The sequence below is a fragment of the Nilaparvata lugens genome, unplaced genomic scaffold, assembly GCF_014356525.2.
Source record: "Nilaparvata lugens isolate BPH unplaced genomic scaffold, ASM1435652v1 scaffold5416, whole genome shotgun sequence".
NCBI classification, from domain to species: Eukaryota; Metazoa; Arthropoda; class Insecta; order Hemiptera; family Delphacidae; genus Nilaparvata; species Nilaparvata lugens.
Genome location: NW_024091260.1, coordinates 1 through 21827, shown reverse-complemented (window position 1 = coordinate 21827; position 21827 = coordinate 1). Strand labels below are relative to the sequence as shown.

General features: G+C 36.0%; 2 protein-coding genes across 2 annotated transcripts; both read right to left on the bottom strand.

Moving 5' to 3' along the window:
* Window positions 1-622: 622 nt before the first annotated feature.
* LOC120355977 (vicilin-like seed storage protein At2g18540) lies at window positions 623-16946 on the bottom strand. Its single transcript, XM_039444752.1, has 6 exons — window positions 16827-16946; window positions 14089-14135; window positions 10635-10812; window positions 9087-9250; window positions 7173-7326; window positions 623-794 (listed from the first exon to the last, which is right to left on the bottom strand). The coding sequence occupies exons 1-6, from the start codon at window positions 16884-16886 to the stop codon at window positions 642-644; spliced, it is 756 nt and encodes a 251-aa protein (XP_039300686.1). The 5' UTR covers window positions 16887-16946; the 3' UTR covers window positions 623-641.
* A 1407-nt stretch (window positions 16947-18353) lies between these two features.
* Window positions 18354-21693, bottom strand: LOC120355976 (probable serine/threonine-protein kinase samkC). Its single transcript, XM_039444751.1, has 3 exons — window positions 21418-21693; window positions 19261-19359; window positions 18354-18404 (listed from the first exon to the last, which is right to left on the bottom strand). The coding sequence occupies exons 1-3, from the start codon at window positions 21535-21537 to the stop codon at window positions 18360-18362; spliced, it is 264 nt and encodes an 87-aa protein (XP_039300685.1). The 5' UTR covers window positions 21538-21693; the 3' UTR covers window positions 18354-18359.
* Between the last annotated feature and the right edge of the window lie 134 nt (window positions 21694-21827).

Here is a 21827-nt window from a genome sequence, read left to right as displayed (position 1 = left end):
AAATAATCTGATTTGTTGACATGACATGGTATATCATTCTAAATTAGGTTATATAATATTCGGATTTTAATAATTATTTTACAGTTTTAATCAGAACCATTTATTTAATCATTCAGAATTACACAACTTACAGAAAAGTACCACAGGCTTATTAGCCCAAAACGGTTCCAATTCGAATTTATACAACAGTCCAAATGTAACTAGATGAACTTAAATGTAGTTTCAAGTGATTAGTGAGTGTTATTTTGTAATTCAATTTGGTCTGTAAACAATCTAAATTATAACTTTTCTGTTTTCAAATGTTTGGACTGAAAATTGGACCTGAACTCATGTGTATGGAACATAACCTACTTTTTGGACTATTTATAGTGTATAAATAAACAGTGTATAATGAAAGAAACAGTTTTGGGCTGTGCCTTAGTCCTTCCCCAATCATTTTTGAAGAATTGTGTTCTGTTTATCAATAAGTAGATAACGAGCGAAGCTCGGTGCCCCGATATTGTTAATTGATCGAATGAACGAACAAACGAATGAATAGATGAATGAACGAACACATGAATGAATGAATAAATAAATGAATGAATGAATTGAATAAAATAATGAATTAATTGGATACCTTAGCGAGCAGGTACTCCTGTTCCTCAGCCTGAATTTCGTCCAGCGTCTTGACCTTGGCAGTCGGTTTGTGCTCGGCCCACTTCAACTGCATCTTCTGTTGTTGCTGCTGCTGTTGTTGTTGTTGCTGCTGTAACAGCTGTTGTTGCTGCTGCTGTTTGCTGCTGTTGTTGCAGTTGCTGCAACACAAACACACTTCATTCAACAACACAGTACACAACTATACTACACAATATTCATCAACAGAGAACGTACGGTAGTGAAATACACTCTAATATGTCAGGAATTCTTAAAGTGCGTACAGATATACGCGCCTCAAACACGCACCGCGCACGCTCCACCCTCGCTCTGCACTTGCTCCGATCATGAACGTTACGGGAGATGTTAGCTCTTCTCGCGTTCCACTTTTGCTCCCCGGTCGATCATCAATCGATCTGCTCGAGTGAAGTTCGATTGCGGAGCAGAGCGAAAATCTGTACGCACCTATATAGGTGCGTACAGATTTACGCGCCGCGAACATGAGCAATTCACTTTTTATAAGCTGATGCCAAGCTTTTTATATCTGTATCTTACAGTTTCTGTAAAAATACAGATATAAACTGTACTGATCTATACTGTATGATCTGATATACTGATTAAAAGTGAATTGCTCATGTTCGCGGCGCGTAAATCTGTACGCACCTTATGGACAACATTCAACCAATGTTCACAGCTTAAAGTAAATCTCACTCAATAGAACGCCAAACAAAAATATTCAAAGATATCACAATCTCTCACCACTAAGGGCTGGTTTCCGAGCTCGGGATTTAGCCAAGTTCCAGACTTTAAACAGCTGGTCAGAAATTGACTCTGCGAAGCGGGCGTAGTCGCAGTCAACGTTAAATGAACTTCGAAAAAACTAGAGAATTTAACAAAAGAGAAATTAGTGTAAAGTTTCAGCTATTTTGAATTATTTATGAATGTTTCATTTCGCAAAAAAAACGTTTCTAATTATAGAAATGAGAAAATAAAGATTATCATAGAAACTACGACTACACCCGGTTCGGAAAGCCAATTTTCTGATTCCAACTGTCTTAAGTCTAGAACTTAGCTGAATCCCGAGCTCGGAAACAAGCCCTAATTGAATGAAACGTTTGTATATAGCACACCAAAGCACCATGTGGGAATTTGTCTTATTTAACTGTACGAATACAACATTTCCCCTATTTGGCGCATCAGAGGATTAAGCTGAATTCCCACATATATCAGTATAAGTGAAAGTGACCGGTACAGTAAATGTACAGGGTTGTGGGGAGGAAACGCATGTTTTTCGAACAGCCAGTACTCGTCAACGGGAGAGGGTATTGCCCTGGAACGAATGTTGACAGACGACCCATACTATGCCATTTCAGTTGCTATAAGCGTTGGAACGTACAACATCGTGTGTTCACTGTTGAGCAGTTTTTATTAGAAACAATGAATCTGTAGTCACAGTACAACGCTTTTCCGTCAATATTTTTTAGAGTTGAGGGTCGAGGTGCAATAATGCCCGATCGAAATACTGTACTCCGATGGGTTGCAGCGTTTAGGAGTACTAGTTCTGTGATGAAATAGAAACCACCTGGTCTTCCCCGTTCCCCGGAATGTGTAGACCGAGTCAGAACGGCAGTTGTTACTAGTCCTAGACGATCGACTCGACGACACTGACTCGGTCTACATTTTCAGGAGTACGAACTGAACGGGAAAGACCAAGTGGTTTCTTTTTCATCACAGAACTAGTACTCCTAAACGCTGCAACCCATCGGAGTACAGTATTTCGATTGGGCATTGCACCTCGACCCTCAACTCTAAAATATTGACGAAGAAGCGTTGCACTGTGACTACAGATTCATTGCTTCTAATAAAAACTGTTCAATAGTGAACACACGATGTTGTACGTTCCAACGCTCATAGCAACTGAAATGGCATAGTATGGGTCGTCTGTCAACATTCGTTCCAGGGCAATACCCTCTACCGTTGACGAGTACTGGCTGTTCGAAAAACATGCGTTTCCTCTGCACAACCCTGTATAATTCCCATGTTGAGGAGGTCTGACTGTACTATTCCCACTCAGCACAACCGCGCCAATATGATTAGACCCATTAGAACATATGGGAATAATATTCTCACTTTACTGGACACGTTCACTGACACTGATATTTGTTTAAAAATAAATTGTGATAAATTCGTATGGCTTCTGCTGGTTGGTAGTCCATTGCGGGAAGTTCCCACCTCACCTGAATGGCCCTCATAAAGTTCGGTACACTTTTTTTAGGGTGAAAGAAAGGAGACGGGGCCGCGTTACCTGTGCACTGGGATATTGTTCCAAAAAGGTGCATCCTCTAATTCTCCACTAGCATACTTCATTGTACTCTAATTCCGCTTCATTACCCTCATTAGTGGCCCCGTGTGCTTTCTTGAAGGCAATTCTAGCTGGTAGCACCAACTTATCTATTACTTTGCACCTTACTTACATCTGTTACTTGTATTTTCTGCAGCTATTGAATGTGAATTAGTGGTACTTGTATATTATTTTATTATTCCAAATGGTTCATTTGATGAAACTCAACTTGCTCACAATCGATTTTTTTTGCGTCCTTTCAAACTCTATTAGATTGAATTGGACACATCTTGACAAACATATGTATACGTGTATGTCAAGTTTTTTGTCGATTTTTGTCAAATTGTTTGTCGATTTTTGTCAAATTGTTTGTCGATTTTTGTCAAATTGTTTGTCGATTTTTTGGCGTCCTTTCAAACTCTATTAGATTGAATTGGACACATCTTCACAAACATATGTATACGTGTATTATGTGTATGTCAAGTCCCATTCAGTATAGTAGAATTTATAAGGACGGCAAACAAATGTACGCACAAAAAATCGATGTGGGCTTTACTTACACACCACGTACGTTTGACTAAATTTGTATTATCATCGAAAGTAATATGTGTGTTTATCCAATCACTGTATGCTACCACTGGTTTACAGCTGTAATTGCCTTTAAGTAATCAGACTGGTCCACCAATTTATTCCTCGGAGTGAAATCCTTAACAATAGACACGAAAAAGTCGAAATTCAATAACAATCGGCGACCACTGAAGGGTAACTAGAACTTCTATCTGTCCATCCATTGTTTTCGGCGGCCCCGTCTCATTTCATTAACCCCTTTTTTATTCAATTGGATAATTTTTTTCAATATAATTGTTAAGATCAATATAATTGTTAACAATATAATTCAATATAATGTAAAATAAGAGTAATGCCCGGTTTCTCAGTCGTTCAATAAACAACGCTATAGCTATTGATTCAATAACTTTATCAATTCAATAAATTTTTATTGGTTCCTTAAACATATTATAGAATCCATGGCAATTCATCTGTTCAATGAATCTGGCAGCATGGCATGATTCCAACCGACCACTTTCGTAAACAAACTTTATATGGTAGCCATGGTAACCAACTGAATCCTGTTTGTTTATTCCTTGCTGCTTGTTGTGAAGTTCAAGTTGAAGGTTTTTTCCTACTTTAATGATATTTTTTCAAGTTATTATTATAATTATGGCAGAGAAACGAGACCGGGGCAAGAATTTTGCAGAGGTTGAAAAAGAACAATTAGTAGAGATCTGCCTAAAGTATAAAAATGTGATAGAAAATAAAAAGACACATAAATATTCAATAAAAGATAAAAGCAAGGCATGGGATGCAGTGAGAGAAGAATATAATTCTATTCAAATCTAACTCAAAACACTCCATCATCTGAACTGCTGCTGTAACTAATTATATCTAGATCCATTTCAATATTGTTTTTATTTAAATAACAGAACATCGAACACAAAACATTCCAACATAACCTTTAAACACAATCATCGATTCGATATAGATAATTATTATTACAGACTGGATTTTGGCATTATTTCGTTCAATAAACAAATCTATAGCTTATCCCATATGATTGTGATTAGGCGTACGGTAGTCAAAGAAGAAGAAGAACCAACGCAATAGCTATTGATTCAATAACTTTATCCAATCAATAAATTTTTATTGGTTTCTCAAACATATATAAAATCCATAGCTATGGAACGATTTATCTGTTCAATGAATCTGGCAACATGGCATGATCCCAAACTGGTCACTTTCGTAAACAAACTTTATACATGGTTCCTATGGTAGCCATGGTAACCAACCAAATCTTGGATGTTTATTCCATGCTTCCTGTTGTGAGGTAATTTCCTACAGTAGCCTACTGACATCTTTTGGCTGATGTCTCCAAAACAAGATGGCTGACACCAAATGAGGGCTATCGATGCTAAATATAGTGCAACTTAGATTCTGTTTTGTTTTTAAAATACTGGTGATCTACACTAATTTCAATTTTATTTTGTAATTCAATTTTTCTATCTTAATTTTTTGATTGCTACCAAAAATTTGAGAAATTTATCCATTCCATAAATATTTATAGGCTGGATTTTGGCACTATAGTTATCAATAGATTTATGGATTCAATAAGTTTAAGGAGCGTTCTAGAAACGCATTTCTCATTTTATCGGTTCAATAAAGTTATTGAATGGATAAACAGCTTATGGAGCGACTGAGAAACCAGGCATATAGTGTTTATCGAGAGATTTAAGGATTCAATAAGTTTAGGGAGCGTTCTAGAAACGCATTTCTCATGTTTATCGATTCAATAAAGTTATTGAATGGATAAACAGTTTATGGAACGACTGAGAAACCGGGCATAAGAGTGTTATATCATAGAGAAACAATAGCATAAGTAGATATCCCATGGTATAGGGCGTTTATGTCGCAACTTTTACTGTTATCTCAAGCTGATAGTCCACGTAGTTCTTTCCTGTGAAGCTTTATGACGCTGGTAGTCTCTCATATTGTGTCGTTCATACACTCTTACCTGGTCAAAACAGTAAAAATCGACAACAATCGAAAGTATTCGGCTTGAGATAACAGTAAAAGTTGCGACATAAACGCCCTATACCATGGGATATCTACTTATGCTATTGTTTCTCTATGGTTATATTGAGTGTTATATTGTTTTCGATATAATTGTTAACAATATAATTGTTATAAGAGTGAGAAAAAGTAGCATCTGAAATTTTTCAAGTGGTCTAATGAGCAAGTTATGGGTTGTTGAAGTGCTAACTCCGTTTTCTTTACAGATCATAACGGTTTCGACTATATTATTAACAGAACTTCTCATGAAAATTCAAAAAATGCATCTTTCCAAACTAAAACTTTTTATTCCCAATATCGTTCATAAATAAAAAAGTAACATTTTTTTTGTAAATTCGATAACTTTTTTATTTTGGCATAAATCGCGAAAAAACTCATATTAGAACAAAGCCAATGATGTACTGAATGTATTAAAAAAAAAACTCCACTGGAAAGTTCGAAACCGTTCATGATCTGGAAAGAAAACGGAGTTAGCACTTCAACAACCCATAACTCGCTTATTGGATCACTTAAACATTTCAGTTGCCACTTTTTCTCACTCTTATAATGATCTTAACAATTATATTGAAAAAGATTATCCAATCAAGAAAAAAAGTGTACCGAACAGTTTTAAGCCGTCAATGGGCCTTACGACTGTCATACTTAGCTCTATTCAGATTTTCCTTCACTTGAATTCAAGCCACCAGCTGATTAAATTCAGTTCAAGCTTTGACTGTGCAAACGGCCCTAATGTTAAAATTGAAATCATATCCCCGGTTTTTCGTACGTCGGTTAACGTTTAATCACGATTAAATGCTGAACTTTAATCGAGATTAGTGCTAACCGATGCATTTTGGTTTCACAAAACAGAAATTTCAAGCGATAACGCAGATTAAACTAACCGGCGTAAACAATTTTTAATTCTGATTAGTTGGCACCATTTTAACCGCGATTAGTTGAAACGAAGAAGATTTGGTTACACAAAGGTAAAAATTGAAAAATAACGCCGGTTAAACTAATTGACGTAAAAGATTTTTAACAGGCCATTCACGGGGAATTAAATCCAACTAACGCCGATTAGGTACCAACTGATAGCTATCTTACAATTAGTTTTTGGTAAAAAAACTATAAAATTCAAAGTATGAGCTAAATATATGCATGAATTTCATCCTTTAATAAAATAGAGAAGTGTATTTAGCTGATATTAGCATTCAAGATTATATTCTGATTTTTGAGGTTAGTTTTCGATCTGGTTCGTCTGCAGATAGCACTGGACACTAGCGACAGACAGAACATTTTTATGGCGCATGCGTATTGAAGAGTCACCGCGTCAATAACATAACCTCAATTTTGTGGCATTGGTTCAGAAAAATAACATCTGTCGGTTAAATTACAGTGTTGCCAGATTGTGAAACCGTTAAAATCTTGGTTAGTTAACCGGAAAACTTGATCGGGATAAAAAACTAGCCGATCATTGTGGAACAAAAATGAATCCGTAAAACTAACGCTGATTTGTTAATCAATGTTAATGTCCATATTTTACAGAAGTACGTGCAACTGGCCCATAGAGATCTACATGAAATGAATGTCAGACCTGTCGCCTGTCGTTCTTGAGTATCTCGGACATATTGGTGGAGGGGGCCGAGGGTGTGCCCCACGGTGTCGCATTCTTCGCCTGCTCCTGCAGACGTTTCAACGCTTCGTTCTGCTTTCTTGCCTGTTCCGCTCGTCTTGCTTCTTCTTCTTTCCTAAAAAGAAACAAAAACATAATACAATATTCAATAATATTTTCCACGGACATAAATATTTCTTCCAGCTCCAATTTCATGAGATCAGAGGTCTCAACATTTTTTTGAAATAGAAACCTTCAATACAAACCAGATTGAGAATACGAACAAAGAACTTTAAATTTCCTCAGTAAGAACATAACCTATTTTTTCGGACATTTCATTATTTATCAAAATTTGGGAACAGAATAGTTCTGGGCGATGCCTGTTGTTCTATCCCCATCATATTCATATGATTTGTTATTATATTAACGAATAAATAAATAAAAGAGCTTAGATTTTGTGAGTTGAGCTTTCAGTGTCTATTTTTAGATTAGAACAAATCTATACTGTAATTGGTATTGATCTAGAAATAACCATTATATATAGTAACTAGTAGTTCTGCGAACAGTAGACCTCGCTCATGAATACAACTTTCAATCTAATGAGAAGGGCCAGTACAGTAAGTACAGTATATTGTGAAGATTTAGCCATGTCATCTATTATTTTCTCCATTGAAAGTGCTAGAGACACTGTTTGCAGGGACACCGGACTTATCAAGGAGGTACCTTTATATCGTCTCCATATTTACAATATAAACATATATTACAACTTTTTTAATAAATTAATAAATTATAAGAAATCGGTCAACTGACGGAAAAATGGAATATGCAGTAGGCAATTTAGATGATGAATCGTCTCACAGACGATGGTGAGATGGAAAATGATTCTAAATAAGATGAGTTTGTTGGTGCCTATGCAGAATGTTAATGCTCACAAATCGGTTTCCGATCTCATACCTAAAGTAAAACAAAAGACTTGACACTGTAGCGAAAAAGTAGGAACATGAATTGCTGAATCTTCAAATATACGAAAAATTAATAAGGTTAGTTTACAGTTTTTTAAATATTACAAAAAAAAACGGAGGTCTTACCAAAAATCGTTACACATACGTTTCTGCGCCTTGTTTCAAAGAACTTGCATACCAAATTTCATCCAAATCGGACAATAACTGCGACTGTAACTGCGGTACAAACAAACAAACAGACAAAAGCTGATCGAGTCGAAACTAAAACCTCAGCTTCGCTTCGGTCAACAAGTTATAGCACTTTACTTGTCACCAATCAAATGAATGCAACTCATAATTGACCGAACGTAGTGAGGTCTATTTTCTAACTCGATTTGCTTTTGTCAGTATGTAACGTGATTACGGCCAAACGCGTTGATAGAATTCGATGACATTTGGCAGGAATATTCCTTGTTCAACTGCGCGTCGATGTATACACAAGGTTTCTTGAAATTTTGCATTTTAAGGATAATATGAAAAGAAAAGGAATTCCTCCATACTCTTATATCACTCTATTATATATCATCTACTTTGAATATAGGATCAATCAGACTATATAATTATTCATAATCAATCAGCTGATCAAAGTGGATTATTCATTGCATGCATTACACAGATGTCTAGTCGTGTCTATCTATTATTAAGAGTAGTGGTCGAATGCAATGGAAAGAATGATCTGGGTTATGAAATACAATAAGATTCATTCAAGTAGAAGAAATATGAATACCTTTTTTCAGCCATTTAGAAAATTAATAAAGTTAAAAATAACCTTTAAAAGTTAAATAAAATTAATCTGTTTGTGTTAGAAATATCGCTTTTTAATAGAGAATGGAAGCGAAATAAAATGTACAAATTTTCAACTGATATGCACCAAAATATGAAAAACCAATCTTACTTTTTCTTTTCCTCTTCGACCTTTCTTCGCTCCTCTTCCAGTTTCCTCTTCTTCTCCTCTTCCAATTTCTTTTTCTCTTCCTCTTTACGTCGTTTGTCTTCTTCCTTCTTCTTCTTCTCCTGTTCTTTTCGTAACCTATCTAGTTCAGCTTTTTTCGCGGCAGCCTGAAAATAAAAATCTTCTAAATGAAATACTAATTTAAAGAAAATTTAGAATGAATTTATAGAGACACTAGTGTAAAAAGGATAAAATCATGGTACATTCCAGGTAGGAAACATATTTTTAATGTTAGAATTATGGGTATTTCAATGATTGAGAAAAAACATAATACTTCACAAGGTGGGAAGCATATTTCTAATGTTAGAATTATAAATATTTTGAGAATTGATAATAACAAATCAAATCAAACAAAAATGCAAGCAACCAGTTTTTTCAGAGCACAAAAAGCACGTATTATAATGAAAAAAAAATCGTTATGAGAATGAAAAGTTTACATTTTATAGCTTCTAGTGGGAACATTTTTTAGGATAGAAAACCTTTGGCATAAATATAAATTTGAACATAATCTAAAACATTTGAACTATACAGAGTGTACCACGGAAGGAGTAAAATAAAAATGTTCAGTAAAATTTTCTTATTGAATGAAAAAGACTAAGAAATTGTCAAAAAACCACTGATTTATTGATAATTGGAAAGACCGGTTTCGGTTATTACACCATTGTCAATCTAATAACCGAAACCGGTCTTTCTAATTATTGAATGAAAAAGACTAAGAAATTGTCAAAAACCACTGATTTATTGATAATTAGAAAGACCGGTTTCGGTTATTACACCATTGTCAATCTCTGATAAACTAATTATCAATAAGTCAGCTAATTGTCTTTCTAATTATCAATAAATCAGTGGTTTTTTGACAATTTCTTAGTCTTTTTCATTCAATATGAATAATTACCACAACATCAACTTCTCAACTACACAAAAACCTTCTAATTATCAATAAATCAGTGGTTTTTTGACAATTTCTTAGTCTTTTTCATTCAATATGAATAATTACCACAATATCAACTTCTCAACTACACAAAAAGTAAAATTTTCTTATATCGACCTCAGTTTTCAAGATATATAATCGAATTCTAAGGATAGAGGAAGAAATTTCCAACAAGATTATTTTGTTTTGTTAGTTTTTTAACGTTTTGAACTTTTTATGGTCGCTCAATGTTGAAAAAAGTACAATCTTCGAGTTCAAAGCAAAGTTACAAACAGTTTGAAGGCTCATAAAAAGGTCAAAAACGTCAAACAAAGGAACAAATTATATGGATCTTATTAAAAATGCCTTCTATTTTTTTAGAATAATATTATAATCGATTTTTAAATGGAAAATATTTTAATTGCAAGTTTTTGTAATGTATTGTATATGAAAATTTTTATATTTTTCACATTTGTGTAGAGTTTGTTTAATGATTTTGGCAATAAATATTTCTTTCTTTTCTTTCTTTCTTTTTTTAGGGCCGCTGTAGAAACAAATGTAGTAGACTACTCAAGATTCACCTCTTTCTTACGCGCTTCCTCCTCCTCCTTTTTTCGTCTCCTTTCAGCCGCTTCTTCCTCCTCTTTCAGCCTTCGCAGTTTCTCCTCTTCTTCTTCCTGCTTTCTTCTCTTTCTCTCCTCTTCGGCCAGCTTCGCTGCCGCTTTCAGCTCTTCAATTCTTTTGAGATCATCATGCTTTCTGAAAAATATACAAAAAAGATCATTGAAAAACAATTATTAAAGTAATCAAATGTAAATTATAATCTATATAAATAAAAATCGAGCCTCAAATTTTGACATTCAATAACTTTTTTATGTGTGCACTGAATTTGATAATTTTTGTTCAGTTGTGTTTGTTATGTTCAGGAGCAGGTTTATGGCCTATCGAATTTATGATCAGACTTCTGGGGGCCTGTTTCATAAAAATTTAGAAGTCCTGTAATACAGGAACAGCTGATTTTATCGGCTATATTGAGCATGTAATTTGAATAGTGATTCTCCTGTATTACAGGACTTGTAACTTTCATGAAACAGGCCCCAGGACCTACGGTCCTTCAAAGTTTACATATGTAATCCTTATGAAAGAATATTAATTGGTGAGCTTGCCACACACAGAAATAAAAATCAGCTGTTATAATCATTGCGTCATCCAACAGCTCTGTTTTTCTATTTTCTTCTTTCTACTGATTGACAAAATTTTACTTTTAATAATAATGCCGCAGTGTAAACGACGTCCAAACTTGGGTCGTAGAACTCGAAATGCTGTAAATTTAGAATATGCACGGGAAAATCAGCAGCAAGGAGATATGCCATTCAATTTCCCAGCAAGCTGCATTCAACTACAGTAGAACTCCAACTATCAGAATTAATGGGGACCAGGACCCATTCGGATAATCGGAGTTTTTTAAAAAAATTGCCACTGGAGAGAAAAAAATCTACGTTTTGATATCGCACAATTTTTTTTATTGAATTAAATGAAAGAAACATGATATTTTCGCATGTTTTACTAAACTGACTTCTTGGAGGGAAGGACAATAGTGAGCGAACGCGCAAACACTAGCTTCGCGGGGGGAAGAATAATAGCGCGCTTAAACTTTTTTTGGACAAATTTTTTTCTGAAAGTGATTCGGATAATTCTACTGTTCCAGAGTTCTACTGTATATCTAAAAATACAAAATGCTATACAACTAACTAAGCACATAGGAAGTCCATATTGACATATAAAATACTGATTGTTGGATAATTTTCATAAAAATATAGTGCATCAGATTAAGTAAGCTAAGACTAAGCACACCTGAGGAGGCGCGGCTTGGTGATACGAAGTGTTGATCTTATGGAGATTGCCTTATCACACCGTTCCACGCCATGTCCGATTCAGTGTGTGTGTTTCCATTCAAACCAATAAGCAAGAAGCACCTGGATGCAAAATGCCGCATCGCGCCTCCTGAGGTGTGCATCCAGCTAAAGTTTGTCATGAGATGCATTAACTATTTGGCGGTATGAAGTTCGCCGGGCCAGCTAGTAAATAATGTAAATAAATGAATAGCCAAACCAAATTTTGATACCATTGTTGACAAAAACCGGGTCTCGAATCATTTTATAAAGCAAATCAAAAGACATTACAATGGAAAAATGAATAAAAAACAAAATTGTGAATTTGAATCTATAGGCCATGTTTGAGAATGTTTATTTTATTTTTTTCAAAAAAGCACAGATCGGGAGAGAAAAGCCGAGGATTTAGGACCAAATTCACCAAAAAATGATGGCCAAACCAAATTTTGATATCATTGTTGACAAAAAACGGGTCTCAAATAATTTTATGAAGCAAATCAAAAGACATTACAATAAAAAAATGCCTAAAAACCAAAATTGTGAATTTGAATCTATAGGCCATGTTTGAGAATATTTACTTTATTTTTTTCCAAAAAAACGCAGATCGGGAGAGAAAATTCGGGAGGCCCAAATTCACCAATAACGAATGGTCAAACCAAATTTTGATATCATTGTTGACAAAAACCGGGTCTCGAATCACTTTATAAAGAAAATCAAAAGACATTACAATGGAAAAATGCATGAAGAACAAAATTGCGAATTTGAATCTATAGGCCATGATTGAGAATATTAATTTTATTTAAAAAAAAACACACAGATCGAGAGAGAAAAGCTAAGGATTTAGGCCCAAATTCATCAAAAACGAATGGCCAAACCAAATTTTGATATCATTGTTGACAAAAACCGGGTCTCGAATTATTTTATAAAGCAAATCAAAAGACATTACAATGGAAAAATGCATAGAAAACAGAATTGCGAGTTTGAATCAATAGGCCATGTTTGAGAATATTTACTTTATTTTTTTCAAAAAAGCGCAGATCGGGAGAGAAAATTCGGGAGGCCCAAATTCACCAAAAACGAATGGTCAAACCAAATTTTGATATCATTGTTGACAAAAACCGGGTCTCGAATCATTTTATAAAGAAAATCAAAAGACATTAAAATGGAAAAATGCATAGAGAACAAAATTGTGAATTTGAATCTATAGCCCATGTTTGAGAATATTTATTTTATTTTTTTCAAAAAATTACAGATCGGGAGAGAAAATTCGGGAGGCCCAAATTCTCCAAAAACGAAAACTAGGTTTGAGCGGCAGTTGGTTCCAAGTAAGATGATTTTGAATATTGGTTTTGTAAGGTGATTTTTTGTTTATTTAGAATCAATTTGTGCTCAAACCAAGTTTTTGTTTTGGTACATTCGGTCCTTAGTGATAGTCACTTTAAACCGACATCATTATTTATAGAGATATAATTATTATCAATGTTTCTTATTCAACCAATGACTGAACCATGTTCAAAATCAATATCTTGTGTCTGGTTTTTCCGATTCCAGTAGACTTTCAAGTTACTGGAGGCAGTTACCAGAAGCATGCTACTCGATCCGTGTGAAGGTTTACTTGAAAAGGTTACAGAATACAGGTAACCTGTCCAAGTACGTCTCAACTAATTACTTGCTTCCAGTAACCTGTCTCCAAGTAACTAGAATGTCTACTGGAATCGTGAGCAACCAGGTCTAATTCTAGGCTAGCACAATTGCTATAGTGATTCACATTGAAGTTGTCAGTATAACCATAGAGAAACAATAGCATAAGTAGATATAGGGCGTTCATGTCGCAACTTTTACTGTTATTTCAAGATGATAGTCCACATAGTTCTTTCCTGTGAAGCTTTATGACGCTGGTAGTCTCTCATATTGTGCCGTTCATACACTCTTACCCGGTCAAAACAGTAAAAATCGACAATAATCGGCTTGAGATAACAGTAAAAGTTGCGACATAAACGCCCTATACCATGGGATATCTACTTAAGCTATTGTTTCTCTATGTTATTACCCAATATAGTTACTGGGTAATATAGTTAAAGTAGATGTAGTCAATGCTATCCAGGTGAATAAAATTAATAGAAATACAAGGTATATCTCTTACCGTTTTTCTTCTTTCTTCTTTTCTTCTTCAGCTTTTCTATGGTCCTCCTAAAAATATGAAAAATACTTGTAAATTTGAACAACAGGCCAAGGAAAGATTTTTCATCCTAACAACAAATAAAACCCTCCCACAAACACTTGAATGTTTTTCTTTTTTGATGAATTGAAATCTTTAGTGAATCAAGTATGATTATTTACAATAATAATGATGTTTTAATAAAAGGTTTAGTTACGAGAGAATGAGAAATTCGTCAAGTTGGCTGCACTGCGAGAAGTGCAAAACCAATAGCGGGAGAAACAAAGCGCATGCTCAATACTCAATCCCACTTACGCCACAAATATCTTAACCTTTTGCTAGTAAATGATGAACATTCACAGATATCTAAGTAAACTAAAGGCTCCCATAAAACTAAAAACGTCCAATTAGATTTCGTTGCACAGTCGTCAGAAAGAGCTTATTTATGTCTCCAATAGATGAAAAAATCCAACTAAAAAAATCGACAAAATTATCGACTTTAAATTAATAATAGGACAAAGAGACATGAAATTAATAGTAGGAGAGTAAACTCTCTACTATCGTAAACTACACTATAACTCTACTACACTGTCTGGTTGCAGAGTCGTCACATAAAGTTAAAAACAGGCAGTTAATTCATTTACGAAGCCATAAATTCATATTCACAGATATCAAATTAAACTAAAATTAACCTAAGGTTCCCATAAAACTAAAAACGCCCAATTAGATTTCGTTGCACAGTCGTCAGAAAGAGCGTATTTATGTCTCCAATAGCTAAAAATGGTCAGTCATAGCCATAATCATAGCCACAGTCATAGTCATAAGTTATACCTAAAATAGTCATCGATAAGCTCTATCAACTGCCACAAGTCCCATATCTGTAAAAATTTCAGGAGCTCCGCACCATCTATGCAAAGTTTGATTTTAGATTCTCAATTATTAGGCTTCAGATACAATTTAAACAAAAAATTTTGAGTGAAAAAGATTGAGCATGAAAATCTCTACAATTATTGTTCAGTAACATTTTCACCTAAAATTTAAAATAAGATCGAAATTTGAGAAAATGTTATTATTTCAATTGCAAACTGTTGGCAACTGTTGATTCTATTAAATGATTCACTATGAAGAGATAGCAGACCTCGTGTGTCTCCAGTGTTATAGTCCTGTCACCAGCTGGCTCAAATCTTTGAATAGTAGACTTGTAATGAGCGGGAACACTAGCGTCAGGTGATCAATATTCTTAACGGCAAGGAAAGTTGTGTGAGTGCGCCACACCAGATTTTTTTGAAAGATGTTTACGAAAAACCATCTGTATATAAGTAAATTTTTTTTCTCCATATGTTTTTTCAAGTTGTTTATAACCTCCAAATCGCTAAATATGGTGAGAAATCTCGCCAAATGCCAAGAGTCGCCATATTGTTTATCAATTTTATGTGACGTCTTTTAGGTATGTTCACAGTGATGTCGAAGGAAACTTTGCCCGATGCCAAGACTTTGGTTGGATAGAAGCATGTACGGGAAAAAAGATAAAAGAGCTGCAGTGTGACTTATGTGTGATGCTAATCTATATATATAAAAGCGAAATGGCACTCACTCACTGACTGACTGACTGACTCACTCATTCGCAGAACTAAAAATCTACCGGACCAAAAACGTTAAAATTTGGTAGGTATGTTCAGTTGGCCCTTTAGAGGCGCACTAAGAAGCCTTTGGCAATATTTTAACTCTAAGGGTGGTTTTTAAGGGTTTAAAGTTCGTCTTTTAGCATGTATATTCTTCTTATTCCAATCTCTTAATTATAATTGAAAAATATCCATACCATATGTTAATATAGAACTATAATCTAGAGAGAGTACCTCTTCGAAACAGTAGTTGTTAACTGGTAACTAAATTAATAATTTTGTCAGGTTGGCATTAAGTTGAGTTGACTTTGTTAGGTTGGCACCAAGTTGAAGATTGAAATGCATTTATCGCGGAAGAATTGATTGGGCACTGCTACTTCAATCAGAGTCCTGGGAATATTATATTACTAGCCGTCAGGCTCGCTTCGCTCGCCATATCCGTTTAGACAGAAGTTTAGTCTGGACCCCCGACTGGATCGCCCTAACATATAATAAAAATGCTCAAATGAAAAATGCAGGCGAGCGAAGCAAGCCTGCTGATCTCTTTCCTGGACAATCCAGTCGGGGGTCCAGGGGGCGGAGCCCTCTGGCTAGACGGATATGGCGAGCGAAGCGAGCCCTGACGGCTAGTTCGAGATATAGCTAAACGAATTCGGCAAACGACTGTGCAACGACCAACCATTTATGTCAGTGATTTCAAACTATATCACACATAGCTATGTTTGATTTTATGTAACGACTCTGCAACCGGGCATAAACTATATACTTATAGTGTTTATCGAGAGATTTAAGGATTCAATAAGTTTATGGAGCGTTCTAGAAACGCATTTCTCATGTCTATCGATTCAATAAAGTTATTGAATGGATAAACAGTTTATGGAACGACTGAGAAGCCGGGCATTAATCTAGTATATAGCTAGATAGGAAGGAATTAGAATTACATGCAAGAAATAATGCTCAATAGACATGGATTCAATTATTCTTAGAAGATCTTAGCTGAGTATAGAATAGGATTAGGCAGGTATGAAGAGAGGAAATTTTAGGTTAGGTTAGGTTGGAAGTAAGGATGGTTACATTCTTAGTAGGAGAACAGCTGTGTACCAGAATCTCCTGCTCAGTCTTCATGTTTTTGGGCTGCGGCTGACCGTCAGGCCACATCATCGATGAAGACTTTAGTGACCAGTCAGAAGGATTCGGGCCGCCCCACACGCTGTCCCATCTGCAAATATTCAATAAATGAATAAATGTTATTTCTACCACATTCATTGAACAAAGGCAACGTCACGTTTTGTATCTACAAACTACACACACAAACCACTTCAAAACATTGAAAATAAAATCGTAACGAATATTAATAATAAAGGAAATTAGAATGATTTTTTTTTTTTTTGGTTGGGAGTCCCTCGCGACTATGTCCCACCAGTCCTATGTTATTCTCAATTCCCTCACAAAGGTTTCTGTTGGTGTTTAAAAAAATCTGGTGTAGCGCACTCACACAAATTTCCTTGTCGTTAGTGTTCACGCGCATCACAAGTCTAATATTCCAAGATATGAGCCAGCTGGTGACAGGACAATAACGCTGGTCACACACGAGGTTTGCTATCAGTTGCCAACAGTTTGCAATTGAATAATCACATTTTTCTCGAAATTCGAGCTTATTTTCAATTTTAAGTGAAAATGCTACTGAACATTAATTGTAGAGATTTTTATGCTCAATCTTTTCCACTTGAAATTTTTTGTTTAAATTGTATCTGAAGCCTGATAATTGGGAATCTAAAATCAAACTTTTCGTAGATGGTGCGGAGCTCCTGAAAATGTTACAACTATGGGACTTGTGGCAGTTGATAGAGTATCAAAGCTACCCATTCAAACAATACTGACAGTTTAAGTGAACTCACTACAGGTTGTTTGTAACATGATGAACTTACAGGTTCAAGTGCCGGTTGCACAAAAGCCGGTTAAATTATAATCGTGATTAATCCCACGAGAATCAATCAGAGAGCCGTCTTATCAAAAAAGCCTTCTCTGATTCATTCTCGTGAAATTAATCACGGTTAAAATTTAACCGGCTTTTGTGCAACCGGGCTTCAAGCCTAGTTAAAGGTGCGTACAGACTTTCGCTCTGCTCCGCAACCGAACGTCACTCCAGCAGAGCGATTGATGATCGACCGGGGAGCAACAGTGTGGTTCGACCGGGGAACGCGAGAAGATCTAACATCTTCCGTAACGTTCATGATGGGTGCGTGGGCGGAGCGACTGTGGTTCGATGGAGGAACGAGGGCGGTACGAGGGAGGAACGAGGGCGGTACGAGGGAGGAGCGTGCTCGGTGCGGGTTGGAAGAGCGTATATGTGTACGCAGCTTTATACGATGCCAATCGGGGAGACAATTGTCATAAGGCAACCGACTGGCATGCAATTATTGTCTCCGTATGAACACTTCAGACCAATTGTCTTGCCAACTGTCCCGAAATTCAACTGTCTCCGGGAGTAGAATGACGACAACAGACTGGGCCCAGCGAGACCCCCCCCACCACTCGGAATTTCAATTGTGGCGCCGTATGAACGGTGTAGGCCAGTGCGCTGTCTTGTTTTTGGCCAGTTCAGTCAAAACAATTCATTGTGTGAGAAGTTTTCTAGGTTAGGTTAGACGTCTTCTCAAGTTCCAACGAAAATGGCACCTAAATGGGGACATGATGTGAATATTAAATTTCTTAAGCTTTATAAAGATAAAGTATGTTTATGGGATCAGAGAAACGAATTGTATAAGGATAAGAATGCGCGGCAAACTGCACTCGCTGAAGTCATGGCTTCGGTGCAGCTGAAGTGAAAACTAAGTCGAGACCGTTTTGTATCTCCTCTTCCAGCACATTTCAAGATTCACTGATAAATTCCTTGCATAGCTGCTTTGAAATTCCTTTCAAGTTCTCACGGGAGACAACAGACGAGGAGCATTCGGCCATGTTTTTACCTTACAGTTTTCGACTGTCTTGGCAATAGTTATCCCCGTAGAAACATCTTCTCGCTCAGCTGGACTGGCCTTGGACAATTGGCAACCAAGTGAAGACAATTGGCATCATATAAACTAGTAGTTCTGTGAACAGTAGACCTCACGCAGTATCCTCATCTACAAGTGCCTGATTGAAACTATAGACCTTATGGAAATACAGCAATAGACTGCTTCTCCACACATCTGTGTAATCACTTGTCAGCTGATTTATGATGAATAATTCTATAGTCTGATTTTTACTCTAATATTGGCGTATGAAGGAGGCTCCTTTTTCCTTTTATATTATCCTTGAAATGCACAAATTTCCAAAAAACCTTGTATATACGTCGACGCGCAATTTAAAAAATGAACATACCTGTCAAATTTCATGAAAATCTATTACCGCGTTTCGCCGTAAATGCGCAACATATAAACATTAAGAGAAATGCCAAACCGTCGACTTGAATCTTAGACCTCACTTCGCTCGGTCAACTAGACTTTACTGATTTGATAGAAGAACGGATAGTGAATAATCGAAATAAACCAACCTTCAATGGTATGTTTTGCCCTTGCAGCTGACGCATCAGTGACAGAATGGGCGCAATGCCGTTCTGGTCCTTGGCTTTGGCCATCATGTCCCCTCCAACCTACATAAAAACACCAAACATCAATATTATTCAAATGTACACTTTCGACCGTAGTGTGAAAAAGAAAATTACCTTGAATAACAGCTGATCGTGTCTGATCAATTTTAATTTGTCAAGTTTTCAGTTTGTCAAATTTTCACTAGGCCTACAAGTTTTCAGAAAGTCAAATTCTCAGTATGTCAAGCTATCAATTCCTCAGGTTTACAGTTCGTCAATTCTTCCTCAAGTTTCAAGTTTTCAGACTAATTTTCTGTTCTCTCTGTCAATTTGGTAGAGAGTTAGTGGGGAGGATATTTTTAATATTCTTTCCGAAGAATGGACATTGATATGTCCAAAGCTCCGCCAATCTATGTAGATGCATTACAATATAATTATTATATTACAAATTGCTTTTTCATATCATATACAGATCATAATATTTTCTAGTCTATTATGTAAATTCATCTATATTTTGCTATATTGTAAGCTATTGTATATAAGTGTATAAGTCAGTATATATTGTAATCTACATAAATAAAGTACTCAATCAATCAAGTTCTCATTTTGTTCATGTTTTCAATTCGACAATTAAAGGTAAGCAGGCGCACACAGATCGTCATCGGACGGACGGCACGCATCGGACGATTAGATTTGATGCGCATACCGCATACCTATACGATGCGGATTCACTCCAATTGAAACCAATGCATCAAATCTAATCGTCCGATGCGTGCCGTCCGTCCAATTACGATCTGTGTGCGCCTACTTTTATAGTTCAAGTTATCAGTAGCCTACGTCAAGTTTTTAGTATGCCAAGTTCTCATTTCGTTAACGTTTTCAGTTCGTCAAGTCTTCAGTATCAGAGGTTTCAAGATTTTCAAGTTCTTATTCCGTCAAGTTTTCAGTGAGTCAAGTTCTTATTTTCTCAAATTTTCAATTCGTCAAGTTCTCAGTTTGTTTTTGTGGTGTGGCGTTAGGAACTCGGGCATATATGGTTTGCCGGCTCTCAAATGCTTCAGGTTGAAATATAGTATTTTATATTGAATGAAAAAGACTAAGAAATTGTCAAAAAACCACAGATTTATTGATACTTAGAAGTATTTATTGATTCTAAGTATCAATAAATGTGTGGGTTTTTGACAATTTCTTAGTCTTTTTCATTCAATATGAATAATTACCACAATATCAACTTCTCAATTACACAAAAAGTATTTTATATCGTGCGATGTTTCAGTCTTTTCTACAAAACTCAACAACCGCCTCACGTGCCAGATTCTATATGAACCCGTTGTCCTGATATTCGTACATTATTAAAAAACAATCTGGCAACGTTGCGGAGCTAGAAAAGGATAGCATTATCTGCTTTGTTCGAATGATAGCAACACAAATTCTAATCAAATATTGTCATTATAACGTGGAACTCACTGTAGGTATACAGTATACATTATATTTGTAATGATATTGTAAATTGTACTGATTGAATTATTGGGCAAAAAAAAAAATTGAATTGAATTGCTCAAGAATTAACTGACGGTTACCAACACGTATCTATTCTTCATAATTCACTAAAGAAACTTTTTTGTCATAGTCATTCAATCTCAGCTGTTTTCCATGCATGAAAGCAAGCCGGTAAACATCTGTTTGTAGAGCAAATAAACATATGATTCTCATTACAGCATACTCTACTGTAATGAAAACATATGTTTTCTTTACAGTCGAGTATGTTTCCTAGTTCCTAAATAGGAATAGCAAAACTGCTACAAAAAACCACCTTCAGCGCTCCAGGTGGAAGTTTTTTCAACTTCCACAAAATTCCTGATACGGAATTTGTAAACTAGGTTGTGTTTATGGAATGCATGTAGTAACTTCAGCACAAGCAGGTAATGTTTTCTATTTCTTAATTATTCTTCTTTAGATTATTATGATAGAAAATAGTGTACGTTACTTGGACGTGAATGTCTTTTGCAGCAGTGCTCGAATGAATCGAAACATCATTCTCGCCTGCAAAAGGCCCCTTCCCATCCTTGTGACATAAGATACTATTCCAGTCTTTTCCACCAAACTCAACAACCGCCTCACCTGCTGTTGTTGTTGCTGCTGCTGCTGCTGCTGCTGTTGTTGTTGTTGTGCCAGCTTCTGTATGAACCCGTTGATGTCCTGCGGCGACTGCGCCTGCGTGGCCGGTTGCGGCCTAGGCATTGCGGCTGCGTTGGCGGCGCCCCCGTTTGCGGCGGCTGCCAAGCGGCAACCGTGGCTAGCCGGGTCACAGGTGGCTGCGGCTGGAGGGCTGCGGCTGCGGCAGCTGCCGGCGGCAACAGTTGCGGCTGGTGCATTATGTGCATCAGCATCTATCACAAATTTCAATTCATTTTCAATTCAGTCTCAGAAAATAATACAAAACATGCATAATATGAAAAATCACTACGAAAATATAATGTTGAATTTTTCAAAATTAATCGGCATTACCAGCAAAACCTTATTGGTTCGTT

Bases quoted from the DNA above. Each gene is read 5' to 3' on its own strand.
- LOC120355977 (XM_039444752.1), bottom strand. From the start codon at position 16,886: ATGATGTGGCCTGACGGTCAGCCGCAGCCCAAAAACATGAAGACTGAG. The intron at 10,813-14,088 runs GTAAGAGATATA...TATATTTTTCAG, and splicing joins AAGAAGAAAGAAGAAAAACG to AAAGCATGATGATCTCAAAA. The intron at 9,251-10,634 runs GTGAATCTTGAG...TTTTATTTTCAG, and splicing joins AGGAAGCGCGTAAGAAAGAG to GCTGCCGCGAAAAAAGCTGA.
- LOC120355976 (XM_039444751.1), bottom strand. From the start codon at position 21,537: ATGCCTAGGCCGCAACCGGCCACGCAGGCGCAGTCGCCGCAGGACATC. The intron at 19,360-21,417 runs GTGAGGCGGTTG...GTTTTTATGTAG, and splicing joins AGCAGCAACAACAACAGCAG to GTTGGAGGGGACATGATGGC. The intron at 18,405-19,260 runs GTTGGTTTATTT...GTCCCCATTTAG, and splicing joins GGCAAAACATACCATTGAAG to GTGCCATTTTCGTTGGAACT.